The sequence below is a fragment of the Cnephaeus nilssonii genome (genome assembly GCF_951640355.1).
Source record: "Cnephaeus nilssonii genome assembly, chromosome: 7".
Lineage (NCBI taxonomy): Eukaryota > Metazoa > Chordata > Mammalia > Chiroptera > Vespertilionidae > Cnephaeus > Cnephaeus nilssonii.
The window spans coordinates 57496275-57513420 of NC_137078.1; the positions used below are offsets into that span (position 1 = coordinate 57496275).

A 17146-nucleotide genomic window follows, 5' to 3' on the forward strand; every position below is an offset into this window, starting at 1 on the left:
AAAGCCATAAGACACAGTCAATATTTTCTGTGACTACTTACAAGGGCATAGGTGTTATTTTATTTTTATTCAAACACAAAAAGTAAGGAAAGCACAAGGAATACAGTCAATAATATTGCAATGACTATGTATGGTGTCATTTGGGTATTAGACCTATCAGGGTGATCACTATGTAAGTTATATAATCTCTAATCACTATGTCCCATATCTGAAACTAATATAATATTGCATGTCAACTGTAATTGAAAATTTTTAAAATTATTTTAAAAGAGTAAGAAAAAATAAATATTCCAATGTGCTTATGGCAACTTTACTCACACAAGATCAATGATATTTTTACCTGTACAACCATAGCTCTTGCTTCTACCTCTTTTGTAATACCGTATTTTTCAGCGTATAAGACGACTGGACGTATAGAAGATTTTCCTGGGTTAAAAAGTCGTCTTATACGCCGGAAAATACGGTACTTAGCACATTCTAGAGGCTCTGAATGATGCGGGCTGTGTACATGTCTGCCTCTCCCACTAATACTCAAATTTTAAGGCAAGAATAATAAGGTCGTTCTTCATTTTTATATACCTCAGATGACCAAATTCCTAAGTAGGATCTCAATAAATAATAATTCAACTTAAATATTACCTGCTCATCAGTCTGCATAGGGCAAGCTGTATTTGACCGAACTATACCAAATAACTACAGACAATGACAACAATAAAGGTTACTCACCAAGCAGTGGACAACACAGACGTTTTTGGGATTCTGCAGTAGCCAGTTATACATATTCCGACACACAGCAAAGAGGTTGTGCAGACTGGGGGCTTGCCTAATGGGCCAACTGCATTCTGAAACCTAAGGGAACACAGTAAAAGGAAATGAATTCTCTTAGTGACTTCCTCTCCAACAGGTAGGACGCCAAACAACTGCTTCCTGGAGTGATACCCTAACCTCAGGAACAATTGAGAACGGAAGAAGAGTTACTTAATCCAGCAATTTTTTCATAAAAAATTGTTTCCATAAGGGTATGAAAACACATTTTAAAATACATTTTAAATTCAGTGAGATCACTTAAACTATATATTTGGATTTTATTTGTATTCTGTAAGGTTACCCAAATTTTTATTTCAATTAACAATAATTACAGCTCAGATATACCTCATTGGCTATAATATTACCCACTGCACAAAGCTCTAAATTTAATGTCTGTTAAGTATAAAATGTTTTTACCTGACTACTAGATGTTTAATTATAGGTTTATCTTATAAATCCTGGACTATTCCTAATTTTATACCAGCTCTCATGAGCACATGAAAGTGAGCCAAACCTTGTTCAGGGCTCTTATTTCTTCCTCTCTTAATGAAGGGACTCACAACCCCATGGGGCCAACCTCCAACATTTGTATTCATCTAACACACATATTCATTTAACACATCCTATTGCATGTCAATTGTAATTGAAACAGTCATAGAGCCCCGACTGTGTTCTGCTTGGCTCTATTCTAATCTAATCAACAATCATTTAAGACAGGCATTGATATGAACCCCATTTTGCAGATGAGAAAACTCACTCTCAGAGGTTGTCTTGTCTAAAATCATGCTGCTGGTCAGTGCCAGCACTGTAACTTGGTTTTCTGACTATAAATCATTGTACTGCGACAGTACACTGGTTGAGATTATTGTTTCCCTCAAAATACTAGACATCAGCCTCAACTGATTAGAATATTCACTAATTTAATAAATAAAGAGAAGCTTAGACTTGGGCAACCTTTGTGACCTCTTTAAGCCTTTCTTTATGAATGTGGTAAATGATACCTACCTACTTACCTGACAGGGTTGTGGGTACTACATAAGAATGTATTTCAAGGGCTTAGCTCAGCATATGACACACACAATGTGATCAATAAATGTAGCTATTACTATTATTGTATCAGGTAACTGCCAGTTCAAAGCCCTGAGGTCAGGCAGAGCCAAAAATGTTTTGGGGGGAAAAATGAATGAACCCTGTATGGTGAGAGTGCAAACTGAAGGGGGTCAGGCCTTGTTAGGAGCTGGGTAAAGTAAGAGAGTGACGCTCAGATCTGCATTTTCCAAAGAACCCTCAGGATCCAGTATTAGTAATGGGTATGAATTACATGAGAGTAGTCAGAGAGATCAGTGAGGAGGCTGCTGAGAAGTCTAAGGAAGGAATGCTGGGGGCTTAGGCCTAGACGAGTAGCAGCGGGGTGCAAAAAAACTTGAGGGATTAAGGAGTAAAGAGGAAGTGGAATACCTAGACACAAGAGTAGGTGATGGATCCCATGGTGGCAGTGCATGAGTGAGGAGGGGTGCACTTAAAAGAGAGATGGGAGAGAGTCAGGGATGACTCCAGGCTTCTAGCGTGAATGGCTGGAAAAAAGAATGGGAGCAGGTGCCCTTTGCTGATGTCAGAAATTCTGGACAAAGAGCAGGTTTTATGAGGATGCTGTCATCAGAAAGTGCTCTACAACACTAATACCATTGGCCTAAGAAAACCCAAATGTCTCAAACTCCTAATATTTCACAGTGGAGCAAGGGAGGTAGGAGCAATCTGTTTGGTTTGCCCTTTTTTGGTAACCAGATAATAACCACACATGATGTTTCGCTCTGGGGGCTGCCAAGAAAGCCCATTCTTTTTGGTTAATTTGTAACTTTTTTCTACAAGATGATTATGAGGAACCTTTCTGGTTAACCACTTTTCTATACCTTTAGGAATGACAGATGTGGTGTATTAAACAAAGTGGTTGAAATGCTTGACATAGCTACCAAACAATGCAGGGTTACCCAGTACTGGGCCTTTGTTGGCTTAAACTCTGCAACACGTTCCTTTTACTCAACATTATGCAGTAATGTTTCTGGCCCTTTTTTTTTTTTATCCCCCAAATAGATTCCCCTCTGATGTCTTTTCAGGGGATGGAGATGATATACTGATTAAAAAAAATAATGGGGAAGATAAATTTTTGTCATCAGAGGCATTACAAAATGTACCTTTGTACAAGCGGCTTCCTGTCTGCAATGTTTTTCTTCCCACTTAAGTCCCTATTCATCCTTCAAAACCCAAGTTGAAGTGCTCCCTTGTCCCTGACAGTGTCTCTAACATACCCACAGGCAGAAATGTTTAGTCAACTAAGTCTTCTTTGTGCCCAGGCCCTTGTCCATATTCATCTATTTCAGCTCTTATCAGTACAGCAACATGGGTAAGCCCACAGGCTGGCTTTCCACTTTGGCCTTACCACTTACTACCTAATTAACCTTAAGCAAGTTACTAACCTCTCTAAGCCTCCATTCTCTTCTGTGCAAAATATAAATGGGCATTACAAGATTGTTGTGAGAATTTTGTAGCACAAGGAGGTGAACACAGTAAATGCCAGCTTATTGTCAAGCTGTATTCAAATTGTTTATGTCTGTCTCCCCTCCAGACATTAAGCTCCATAAGAAGAGAGACCATCACTGATTCATTTTTATAACCAAAATCCAGTGTGGGTGTGCTAGTTGAATGGCAGGTGCTCAGTAAGTATTTACTGAGTGAATGAATGAGTAAAAGAATGAACCCCATTTGGCAATCTCTTCTTATAATAACATTGGTCTACATGTGAAATATTTGGGGGAAGAAACAGGTGACTCAATTTTGTGGGTTTTGTTTTTTTTAGATCATAACTATATAAAAGTGTAGGCAATTTGTTTTATTTTTTTTATTGATTCTAGAGAGGCAGGGAGAGGGAGAGAGAGATGGAAACATCAATGACGAGAGAGAATCATTAATTGGCTGCCTCCTGCACGGCCTCCACTGGAGATCGAGCCCACAACCTGGGCCTGTGCTCTTGACCGGAATCAACACCAGAACCCTTCAGTCTGCAGGCCAACGCTCTATCCACTGAGCAGAACCAGCTAGGACTCCCCGATAATACTTTTAAACCTTTTAGAAACTATATGTCACCCATATAAACACTATTACTATCTATAATGAGTCTCAGCTAAAAGTTGCCAAATTGTTCTTAGCACAATAGACTAACAGCCCCAGAACAATTAAATCAATCAAGTAAATAATATTAATTTAAAGTGCTCTATAATTACATATTTACTTGATATATAATTGTACATCATTAGGCAAACATAGAATTAGAATTTTTTAAAGCATGTGCTCTGTCTAAAGGGGAAAAAACATTAAGGCATAAACAAACCCTAAACATTCTAAAAAGGAATTCAGTCACCGCAAGCTATTTTTTCCTCTCTCTCTCTCTCTCTCTCTCTCTCTCTCTCTCTCTCTCTCTCTCTATGGTTCACAGTTTCACGCAGTAAGCACCACTGTCTTAGGGCAGGTGACACTTCACTGTGCCGTCTCCAGTCCCTTTGACCACCTCCCGGAGCTGCAGGGCACCAGAACACGCCATATGGATTACAAGGCTGCCATGATGTCACCCAGTGGGGAAAGAGGCCAAAACAGAACCCGGGCTGGATGCCATTCAATGTTCATCTGTCTGTCGCCCCAAGCACAAGATAAGACGGCGCAAGCATCCAATTTGCTAAGCATTTAGAGCACAAGATGCTATGGAAAATCAGACTGAAGAGCCATATCAAGTGTTTTCAGAATCTGAAACCATTTTTGGAGGACAGGGGTATTTCAGTCGATCATCTATTGCGGCATTTTATTATTACCCATGTTAATCATGGCTACCACTTACTGAATGCTTACTCTACGGCAGGCACTTCTTAAGCAAACCTAGAGAATATGTCCTAAGTATTAGTGAGACAGGTATTCTTATTGTCATCCCCATTTTACAGAGGAGAACACTGAGTCTCAAGTGTGGTAAAGTAACTTGCCCAGGAAGAGGAACAGCTGAGATAGGAACCTAGGGACATTTCTGAAATTTAAATTGGTGTACGTTATACAAGCAGTAAATTTGGGAGCTTTCTATTATACCACACTGTCTAACGAATATTTATTACAATCCCATCGTACGTTTGTGGGGTTTCATGTAATGGCCACATTTTACTACGGTTAAGACATTCAAGTCACCGAAGTTGACAGAGCTACGATGTGGGGATCCACAGCCCTCTGGCTCCCAGGCCAGGGATTTCTTTCTACCCCTTTACTCCCCGTCCTTACACTGATGCATGGTGGCAGCGGGAAAGATGAGGCATCACTGCTCCATGGCTGACCCCCCTCACCAACCAGCAAACCAAAACAGAAACACTGGGGAACTTTGGTGAACTCTGGAAGAAAAAGGGGGGGGGAAGGGTTCACCTGCAAACAATCATGACCTCTTAAAGAAGCCCAAGTTGATAATATATTTTCAAAAAATCAAGTCATTCCCCAAAGGGAAGAAATACTACAAGAACATGAGATTGGAAAAAATCAACATGAAGGGAGAGTCTAAAAGAATCAGCTGGGGTTCTTTTTAAAAAAAATTGATTTCATAGAGGAAGTGAGAGGTAGAAACATCAATGATGAGAGAGAATCACTGATTGGCTGCCTCCTACACCCCTCCCCCCTTTTACTGGGGATCAAGCCCACAACCAGGCATGTGCCCTGATGGGGAATTGAACCATGACCTCCTGGTTCGTGGGTTGATGCTCAACCACTGAGCACACCGGCCAACCAATGGGGTTCTTTTTTCTATGCTACCAACAGCACACCTTCCTTCCTGCAGAAGGAGAAGGAAGCTCAAAGAGGCACTGAAATGCTTTAGTTAGATGTTAGAACTTTAGAGCCAGGCTAGATTTGGTGGCCATTCATCCCATTTTCCATTTATTGACACTAGCATAGAAACAGCTTGTCTTTGCCACTACTACCCATATCCCCAAGCACATATCACACAATACAAATGTAAAGTAACTGAGTTCGGAAATAAAGACAGAGCAGGACTCCTGTGAGTCTATAAATAAAACCAGTCACCTATTTAGTCTTTTCCAACACTGGCTATTTATGGAACACTCTGCCATATGCACTTATTAAAATAATATTTAACTGCAGACCTAGCCCTCCACTGACCCGAAAGGAGGAGGAAATGGTTTCCGTCTTCATGGATTGGAAGGTGAGAAGAGAACTTTTCTAAGTAATGCAACAATGAGATGCAAATGAATCCATAGTGCTAGTACCGAGGAGAAAAAGAACTAGGAGCTTGAAAAAAGCCACATCAGAAACAGAGCCAAGATGAATAGACCAAGGTTTTGGGACTGTCTCCCTGATATGCAACTAAAGCTTGCAGGAGCTTCGCCAGAGGGTCTAGATCTATTCGGCAGAGTTCTGGGACTATCTGCAAAGAGCTAAGGTGCCATGCATTCCTGTGTTTTAGGGAGAAAGGGTTGGGAAAGCTTTGTGGAAATCCTCCTCTTAGTGAAGTTAGGTAAACAAGGAAGGGGTGGGGGTGGTGTGACAATGGATGGCTTTTTAGGGAGAGCGAGCAGCTCCTGCAGAGACAGGGTGTGTGCTCCCTGGTTGGAGCCTGGGTTTTCTGGGCATAAGAACAGTGCAAGATGAAGCCAGAGAGGCAGGCAGAGGCCAGATCATGAAGAACCTTGTAAGACACATTCTACAATTTGCATGGAAAAGAAATAACACCAGCCCTAGCTGGTTTGGCTTAGTGGCTAGAGTGTTGGCCTGCCGACTGAAGGGTCCCAGGTTCAATTCAGGTAAAAGGCACATTCCTGGGTTACAGGCTTGACCCCCAGTAGGGAATGTGCAGGAGGCAGCTGATCAATGATTCTCTCCGATTGTTGATGTTTCTATCTCTCCTCTCTGAAGTCAATAAAAAATATATTTTTTTAAAAAATAGAAATAACACCACACCTTTCACCTATACAACACTTACTCATGCTTCAAGGTCCAGCTCTCACTGCTGTCTCCCTTCACTAATCTCCCTCAGTAGGTACTGTACATATTATTTGCAGTTGTCTTTAGAATGTCTTGGGTCCTCTCTCCAACTAGGCTTACGTGCCTTGGGAACAAGAACCAAATATTTATTTTATATCTATGTGTTTAACAGTCCTTGACACATTCATTTGTCTGAGAAATGTTTAGCCATTCCAGGCACTATTCTAGGTATCAAATCAAATAAACATGCTTCTTGCCCTTTTAAGGCAAGTGAGAGCTAACAACCTGTGGCAGTTTTAAGTCAATGTGTAATTAATTCCTGGTTCCTTTGGTAAGATTGTTAAGATTGGTCACAAAATATGTAGTTACACTAATAGATAGCTTTCTTTAAATATCTTTATAGTGACTGCTTTTATAAATACTACCCAAAGAGACATCTTCATATATATATATATGAATGCTTCTATGATGATATTATATCTTTATTTACTTTCAGAAGGAAAATGTTCCAGACTATCACAAATTTTTTCAGAACAAATAAAATTTCTATGAAATATTGTGCAGGATGTTCCACAGTCCCTTCGTTTTAAAACTGATGGCACTGACTTTGTCTCCTAACAAGAAAAAAAAAAATCAATTCAAGAGATTTGCATCTGATTTAGAAACAGAATATCTACCCGCCTCTTGTTTGACATCACTTGCTCTGCATTAGGTAATAGATGGAATAAGAGTTGGAAGAGCACATAGTATAGAGAATTTGAAGGAGCTGCACTTAAACTCTCCGTTAGAGAATGCCAGTTTAGAACAAACCACTTCAGAGTGGTTTCATTAGCGCTTCTCAGAGTGGTCCCCATGGCGCCAGAGGAGTAGCACCAGGAAGTTGTTAGCGATGCAGATTCTCCCTGCACCCCTGTCCTGCTGAATCGGCAGTGCTGGGCCTGGGTGTTTACCAAGCCCTCCAGGTGACTCTGATGTACACTAAAGTTTGAGAACCGCTGGGTTACCTCTTGCTATTTGGGGAACACTCTGAGAAGACAGAGTCCTTAACAAAACCCTCCCTTTTCATATTGAACATGGGGGCAGGAATCTTAGGAAGCATGAGATCAACTCAGCTCTGGAAACGGAGGCCCAGACACGATGGATGGCAACTGAGATTTGGAGCACAATGTGTTCTGGCATCAAAGCTGAGGTGCTAGATACACAGCATAGACCATCAGCTGCCATCTTAAATATTAGAAACCAAGTTTCACTTTTAAAGGGTCCAATGTATAGAAAACCCTTCCTATTTTTTATGAGATCCAAATGCAGGTGCAGAAACAATCATATCTAAAGGCTAAGTCAAAATATTTGAAGATGCTCTTGAGAGAGAAAAAGCCTTATCTTGGTGAGTAAATCAAGAATTCAGGGACAGAAGGAGACCAGACTTTGGGTGGTGCACACACAATGCAATATACAGATGATGTATTCTAGGATTGTACACTTGAAACTTATATAAAGTTACAATGTTATCCCAATAAATGTAATTTAAAACAAAAAGAATTCAGCAACCAGGAATACCAGGCTTGATATTAGATTCAAACCCAAGCCAGTTCTCATAGCTCCTGAACGAGGAATATTTCTCAGCCTATTTGCAAAAGCTCCTTTACAGGACAATCCAGCTTTCCCAGGCAACAGTGTCAATACTAATGGTGTGGTCTTGGGCAAGTTACCTTACCTCTTTGTGACTCAGTTTCTCCATCTACTTCAGAGGGCTGTAGAGAGAATTTAATGAGATACTACATGGAAAGTCCCCAGCGCAGTGTACACACTCTGTGTTGGCTGCTGCACTCACTGCTATTAATATTAGTAATAGGATTACCAAACCTACAATGTAGGCTATTTGTGTGCTTCCTTCACTTCTGAAAGAAGCAATTTTACTGAATGTCAGAAGGCTATTCCCATTAATACGAGTATGTCTTTACTGGTCTAGCTACACTGCCTCATCACGATGCCCAGGTAGCAATAAGGACAGGTACAGGCCTGATGAGTGTTGTAGTATAAAGGTAGCCAAATGCTTTATGTAGCAGTTCAAGCTCCAACAGAGCCTCACAGCAATGCACCTTAACAATTGAGCAACCAACCACAACTGGTGTGAGGCCCCAACTTAGATGGTATTTCACCGACAAACAAATATTTTCACCCCCCAAAAATCTTCAGAATATATCATTAAAGCCTAATAAATACTTTGTGGCTAGAAATGTGCACCGTGTATAGTTTTTCAGCTTCATGTGCCACAGGGCAAAGGCTTTGAGGATAGCTCTTAAGAGGAGAAATACTCTGTTATGTCTTCAACCGTGTGATCCCAGAGCGAAAATTCCTTACCCTGCTGTGAAACTTGGCAGTTCGATAGGACTTGGGTGACAGATTGTACACTGTGTAGTGGTCAAGATGTCTGGAATCCAAAAAGCTCCGAATGTCATCAACCTGATTCCTGAATCCTATGTCAACGTTGTCCAGAGGAAAGGACATCACTGGAGGGTCACACAGAAAGAAGACAGGTTGAACAGCTCGGTTGTGGTGATGAGCAGCAATTGAAAGCTGAGTCTGAGCAGTAAATGCACATGAGAAACTTACCAATAATTCTGGAGGTAACATAAGTGAAGTCTAAATCTCCTTTCGTATAGCTAAAAGCAAGACAAGGAAGGGCACTCATTAAAATGATCTACATATGCCATGGTTGCTCTCTCTCAATCACTTTCGCATCATCACTTCCCACTAGCCGGCCTATTCTGACGTCCCTCAAACCTTCTCTCCAACAAGGGAGCATTGTTAAGAGAAGACAGTCCACACCCTCAGTAGCTTAAATATACTGCTCCAACTGTGCACCCCCATAGTCTTTACAAACTGATGCCATTTATGAACAGAATCCACTCAGAAAACAATGCTTATTTATTAACAATCATTGTTCCAGGCTCGCTGCCTACAGGGAAGTATCGCCCATAGGTGTCAGGGGAGGAAGTGATGGAGGACGAACAAAGGACATCCTTTTTCTGCCTACCAGGCCCTGACTGAGGACTGGAGGGAAAGGGTAAGTTTTACCTCTGAACAAAGATTAAAATGTTGATCAATAATTGGACTTAACATCTGAATTTCTGTTAATCCTCATCTGATGATATTTTTCCATTGACTTTTAGAGAGAGTGGACAGGAGAGGGAGAGACAGAGAGAGAGTAACATCAATCGCTTGGTTGCCCCCTACACATGCCTGGGGCCAGGGATCGAGCCTGCGACCACGGTATGGAATCGAACCCAGGACCCTTCAGTCCACAGGGTGATGCTCTGTCCACTGAGCCAAACTGGCCAAGACTGGCCTTGATATTTGAATTTCTGATTTAAAACTGCACACTGTAACTTAAAGTGACCCTAGAACTTTCTAATAACTAAGAATAAAAAAAATTAATATGGTCTGCTTGTAGAAGTTTTCATACAGTGAAAGAATAGAAAACTTCTCCCAGTAAATAAATTCTAAAGGACTATTAAGATACAAAAACAAAATTCTGTTTTGATTGCAATACATGAGTACTGTTTATTCAGACTGCATAGACATGATTACCTCATTTAATTCTCAAACATCCAAGGGCACAAATCCTACCAGGGTATAGAAGTAAAGCTCAGAGAGGCTAATGAAGTTGCCCTAGGTCACATGGTTAACAAGAGCAGATAATGCATTAGAACTCAGGATGTTGGGTTCGAAGGCCAGGGATGACAACCCACTGTGCTCTCATGTACCAGTGAGCTGAGGCCTCCCAGCCTGTGCTTGTAGCTTCTGAAGGACTCCACTTTATGGCTTTGGTGACACTGCTCAGTCAATCAGATTCCATGAAATGACATCACAAAACTGCCAGTCTTTGAGCCAGATAAGTAGTTGGCAGGTAACCAGATCCTTTGGGGCCACGAAGGTTCATTAACTCAATCAGGAAGAACACACATACCTGGTAACAGATTGTATAACTCTGGAAGACGTGTCCTTGAGGGTGTCTTTCAGGTTGTCCTTTAGGTTACTGAAGAGCCTGCCTGCACCTCCTTTCACCATGTCAAAGAGGCCTCCCCCATAGCTGGGCTCCATGTCTGGGGACGAGGCACCTGCCAATGAGAAACAGAAAAGGAGCTGACGGCACAGACCACACAGAAAACCAACCCCTCTTTGATCCTGGAACATATGCAGACCACCTTCGGCAGTCTGGGGCAGGAACTCCTGGAAGTCACATCCTGCTCTCAGCTTACTGACTCTGGGTTACAGCAGTGCCACTGGTCTTCAGGGACCAAGGCAAGTCCCTCACTAAGTCCCAGGAACAGAACCTTCCAGAGCAGCACAACCAGAACTGGAAGCACTAGTCACATGTGCCAACTGAGCACTTGCAATGTGGCTAGTCCAAACATAAAATACACACCAAATTTCAAAGCTAGTGAGGGGGGAGGGAGTAAAAGATCTCAATACTACATGTTGAAATGATAGTATTTTGGATATATCGAATTAAATAGGTTATACTAGTAAATTAATTTCATTTGTTCCTTTTAACTTTTTTAATGTGGATACTGGAAAACTTGAAATTATAGATGTGGCCAGCATTATACGTCTTTCAGAGAGTGCTGCTTCAGAGACCTGGCCAAGGAAGAGCAGCGGGCAGCTGATAAGTGAGTCCGGGGGGTCTCCTCTGCCCTTTGATGGAGTTGGCTGCGTTAGAAGAGCCGTCGCATGGCTATCTCTCAAAGTAATAGTTCACCTCCATCATGGAAAATACCTTCTGAAGGGCCGTTCTGACAGCTTTTAAGGCCTGAGGATGCATGATGGTCATTAGTGCTATTTGTCAAGTATTTCAGGTTCTCATCCCTTCCAGCTTCTTAAAACTGCACTTGCTGGCTCCCTGGAGTTAGCTCCGAGTTTCTCAGCCTTGGCACTATCGACATTTGGAGTCAAATACTTCTTTGCCAGGGAGGGGGACTGCCCTGTGCATTGTAGGATGTTTAGCAGCATCCCTGGCCTCTATCTACTAGATAGCACAGGTATGCCTATTTCATAGGAAGCAGTTAAATGAGTGCACAGAAACTATTAGCATAGTTCCTAATATACCTAGGGGTAATAGACTTTAGCTATAAAATTATGCACTAAAATTTATGTAGCACTTACTATCTGCTAGGTATTATTCTAAGTATTTTACCTGTACTCATTCATTTAATCCATAGCATACCTATCAGGTAGGTAATATTATTCCATTTTATAGATCAGAAACTTGTCTAAGGATATACAGCTAGTAAGTCAATGGCAGAGTTGCGATTTGAGCCCTAGGCAACCTTTCTAACCACGTCCCTCATTTTTCTCTTAATACTACCCTGAATTTAATATTTATCATTCCAAATATTTTTTTTAATTTTTTAAAATTGATTTCAGAGAGGAAGGGAGAGGAAGAGAGAGAAACATCAATGATGAGAGAGAATCACTGATTGGCTGCCTCCTGCATGCCCCACACTGGGGATCAAGCCCATAACCCCGGGCATATGTCCTTAACCATAATCAAACTGGGGACCCTTTAGGCTGACGCTCTATCCACTGAGCCAAACCAGCTAGGGCCAAATAATTTCTTTAGACTTTTATTATATACTAGAGGCCTAGTGCACGAAATCTGTGCAAGAGTAGGCCTTCCTTCCCCAGGCTGCCAGCACCAGCTTCCCTCTGGCACCCGGGACCCAGGCTTCCCTCGCAGCCCTGCCTTTGTCCGGAAGGACGTTCAGTCTAATTGGCATATTGCCCTTTTATTATTATAGGTGTAGGTAAACATTTGCAATATATTAATATTGTTCTCCACAATTTCAAACCATATAAAAATGGTTTTCTGTTTGCAACTTTATTTTTTTCACCCACCATTATTTAAAATTCACCTATGCTGGTACCATATGTAATTTTAGCTCCTAGAATGCATCCATTGCCCACTAAGGTTGGACACTAAGATGGATAACAAGGTTGTTTGCTAAAACAATGCAGTTATAAAGTTACATCGACTTAACTACATGTGGGAGACTCTCTTTTGGTTATACTTAATAAAATTTGTTAGTAGATAGGATATGCACATCTTCAAATTTCTAGACATTGACACATCATTTTCCAAAGTAGTCATGTCAGTTTAAACTCCTACTAGTAGTGTGTATGAGGTCCCTTACTTTATTTTTTTTATTTTTTAAAATATATTTTATTGATTTCTTACAGAGAGGAAGGGAGAGGGATAGAGAGTTAGAAACATCGATGAGAGAGAAACATCGATCAGCTGCCTCCTGCACACCCCCTACCGGGGATGTGCCCGCAACCAAGGTACATGCCCTTGACCGGAATTGAACCTGGGACCCTTCAGTCCGCAGGCTGATGCTCTATCCACTGAGCCAAACCGGTTAGGTTCACTTTATTTTTTTTAAAGTGATTCTTTTTTTAAAAAATATATTTTATTGATTTTTTACAGAGAGGAAGGGAGAGGGAGAGAGGGTTAGAAACATTGATGAGAGAGAAACGTCAATCAGCTGCCTCCTGTACACCCCCTACTGGGGATGTGCCCGCAACCAAGGTACATGCCCTTGACCGGAATCGAACCTGGGACTCTTGAGTCCACAGGCCAACACTCTATCCACTGAGCCAAACCGGTTAGGGCGAGGTCCCTCACTTTATATTCTCCTTAACACTTGATATTGTCAGACTTTAAAATTTTTACAAATCTGGTGAGTGTGAAGCAAGATCTCATTTCGGTCTTATTCTGTGATTTCCCCAATTACTACTGAGTGAGGCGATGTCTCTTTTATTGTATTTATTGGCCAGGTGGCTGTATATTAAATCATACTTGAGGTACCTACTGCAGTCCTGTGTGCCATTTAGATGCTCATACATATACCTATAAATACATGTTGACTGTTTTATACTTCCATTCTGATCACATGAGCTATTGCTGCCTCAGTCATCTATTTGAAATCACAAAGGACAATTAATGCTAATGAATCAGCGAATTAAATGGACACATGGACAAACATTAATAATGTCTACCACTTTCTGAGCTCTCCAAGGCACCAGGAACACCGCTTGGACTTTTATGTTAGTACAGTTTCACACAGCAGGAGAGGGAGAGAGCGTTTATTATACCCATTTCATTTTTTTAAATATTTTTATTTATTTATTTCAGATAGGACGGGAGAGGGAGAGATAGAAACATCAATGATAAGAGAGAATCACTGTTTGGCTGACTCTGGCACAACCCCCACTAGGGATCTAGCCCACAACTCAGCATGTGCCCTTGACCAGAATTGAACCTGGGACCCTTCAGTCTGCAGGCCGACACTCTAGCCACTGAGCCAAACCATCTAGGGCTACTATACCAATTTTATAGATGAAGAAATGGAGGCTCAAAAGAAGGGACACAACTCACCTAACGTAGAGCCAGGTCTGTGCAAGTCCAAAGCCTGTGCTACTTGTACCATCTCGCACTATTCTACAGTTCCCTATCAACTCACAGTTCTAACAGCTATAATTAAGATGATCCTTACCTGCCTTATACAAGCCCTCCCCCTCCTATTCCTTGATCTCCTCCTGCGTGCCTTTCATTTGGTGGCTCTCAGCAGCAGATGGTCCTTAACAAGCACTCTCATAAATCACTGCAGCTGTCAGACCAACCAAACCAGCTCTTTCTGTAGGCGCCTGAGCCTCTGTCGCCCCCGCTGCTTCATGGCCCTGAATAAAGGCCAGGAACTGCTTTGCTGGGTGGCTCCACAGACTACAGCCAAAGCTACAAAGCTGAGAATGTTCTGGGTTCTGTTCCCCTATAATACAGGGCACATTATCTCCCTTTAAACACACTCCACATAAAAAAAAAAAATCTGTATCGTGTTTTCGTTTTAAATTTAGCAAGAAGAGAGCAGTATAAAATGTTTACAATTCCCCTGTTTCCATCACAAGCGGACACTCCAGCCTGGATACCCTTCTGATATATTATTGTTCTCAGAGATGACGCTGAATTTATTATCCAGACCTCTCTCTGACTCTCAGTTTCGTGCTGGAAAAGAACCCCATGGCACCAACCTATTAAAAGATATAAATAACCTCGATTATATAAAAACCTGACTCTCGCCATCATTCAGGCAGCATGCTCTGTTCACTGGAACCCTGCAGAAACCAGACCCACCAGTCAGAGTACATCTGTGACCTTCATATTCCCAAATTATATGTCAAATTAGCCAGGACACAAAAAAGAGAAGAAGGGCATGATCTGATCTTGGCCTCACAGTCCTTTTGGGTAGGGATTCTGGCTCTCCCTGCTGAGCTATATGAAGCCAGAAGCACAGATTCTGCAAAGGATAGCTGAGCCTCAGCTCCTTGAGAGAAAGGGCAGAGAGGTGTCAAAAATGACACACCACAGAGGAAATGGTACAGTCAGAAAGTGATGCGCACACACACACAAAAAAAAAAACACAATAAGGATAGATCAGGAGCTGACAAACTATAGCTAGCTTCTGGGCAAAATCCAGTCCACTTTCTTTTTAAATAAGAAGGGCTTTTTCACTTTTAAATGAGTGAAAAAAGTCCAAAGAATAGGTTTGATAGAGTGAAAACAATATGAAGGTCAAATGGTAGTGTCTGTAAGTAAAGTTTTCTGAGAACAGAGCCAAACTCACACCTTTACATATTGTCTGCGGCTACTTCCATGCTACGATGGCAGAGTTACATACTTGTGACAGAGACTGTAAGGCCCCCTAACCTATAGTATTTACTATTTATGGCCCTTTACAGAAGACGTTTTCTTTTTCTTTTCTTTTTTAAAATCTTTTAATATATTTTATTGATTTCAGAGAGGAAGGGAGAGGGAGAGAGAGATAGACACATCAATGATGAAAGAGAATCACTGATTGGCTGCCTCCTGCATGCCCCCTACTGGGAATTGAGCCCACAACCTGGGCATGTGCCCTGACTGGGAATCGAACCATGACCTCCTGGCTCACAGACACTCAATGACTGAGCCACACCAGCCAGGCCAGAAGACATTTTCGAATCCCTACACTAGATGGTTGAAAAGACTTCCATTCTTGGGAGTCCAGAGCTTGCCACCTCTGCCATGTTGCTAAACGCTTTGGCTAAAATGGCACCAGGGGGAGGCACACACCCGGGGCTTAATAAAGGGGACTCAGGATTTGAGGGTGTCAGACGGTGGGAGTGACGAGGACAGAACTGTGAAAGCATGAGGGCACTATCCAAAGAGAAGGATCCATATCTGTGCCTCTAAGGCTCCAGGCAGACTCTTGTTCCATGATATCTTGTCATTGTAAAGCCTAAGCCCACCAAATGAGCATCAGAGGGTGCAGTCCTGCCCTCCCCATCATTTCTAAGGGTGTAATAAGCTGTCTTGGGATTCCTAATGGTGATGAGACTACAAGCAGCATCCAATCCCTCCCAAGTCATGGGAGCTCACCTCTGTATAACCTGATTAGTTCTCACTTGTACGCTGACATAAAATCTGATTCTCCTGAGAGAGAATCTGCTTCTCCATGGACTATTAGTTAGCTGTTTGCTCATTTCTTTAAATCAAGCTTCATTCCAAAAGTGACTTGAGGTGATTTGATAGTTCTTTGGAACAGAATATATATATACTACTGTGTGTGTGTGTATTGATTTCAGGGAGGAAGGGAGAGGGAGAGATAGAAACATCAATGATGCGAGAGAATCATTGATCAGCTACCGCCTGCACACCCCACAGCCCAGGCATATGCCCTGACCAGGAATTAAAACAGTGACCTCTTGGTTCCTGGGTCGATGCTCAATTGCTGAGCCACACCCAGCTGGACCGGAACAAAATATATTTTTAAGAAGACCAGCACAAATGTTAAAGCTGATCTTAATTTCGTTAATGTAACTAAAAATATAGAAAAAGTTAAGTGTGGCCTACTTTTCATAAACTTCTTCTATGACTGTCAGTCGCAGGCAAAACCCCATGAGAAGTACTGAGAAAGCAGGAAAATGCTGACAAAGGCCTTGCCCTGCAGAGTCCATAATGCACAGTCGTGATTCCCCACATATACTCTCCACTGCTCATACAGTAAGTGCCCAGGACACCTTCGGCTGCACACAATTCTACTTGGTAACCCCTAAGAAGAGATGCTCCTCCATAAAGTACTGTCATAAAAAGAAAAGAATCATATGCAAATATTTAGCAAAAAAGATGTCCATAGAGGTGTTGTTTATTGAGGTATTGGTCATAGAGGCAAGAGACTATAACTGATGTATTCTTCTACATAATTATCTACCAAGTCACTATTTAGAA

At 41.7% G+C, this 17146-nt stretch overlaps 1 protein-coding gene across 3 annotated transcripts in view; it reads right to left on the minus strand.

Annotated features, from left to right (window-relative positions):
• The window catches only part of DNAJC6 (DnaJ heat shock protein family (Hsp40) member C6), a 138580-nt gene that overhangs the window by 37749 nt on the left and 83685 nt on the right, over nt 1–17146 (minus strand). For all 3 annotated transcript variants that reach the window (XM_079778102.1, XM_079778101.1, XM_079778103.1), the window contains 4 exons: nt 10796–10946; nt 9439–9488; nt 9187–9335; nt 727–849 (listed from right to left, as the gene is read on the minus strand). In XM_079778102.1, the coding sequence (XP_079634228.1) occupies nt 727–849; nt 9187–9335; nt 9439–9488; nt 10796–10946 (473 nt within the window). The remainder of the gene's footprint in view (nt 1–726; nt 850–9186; nt 9336–9438; nt 9489–10795; nt 10947–17146) is intronic.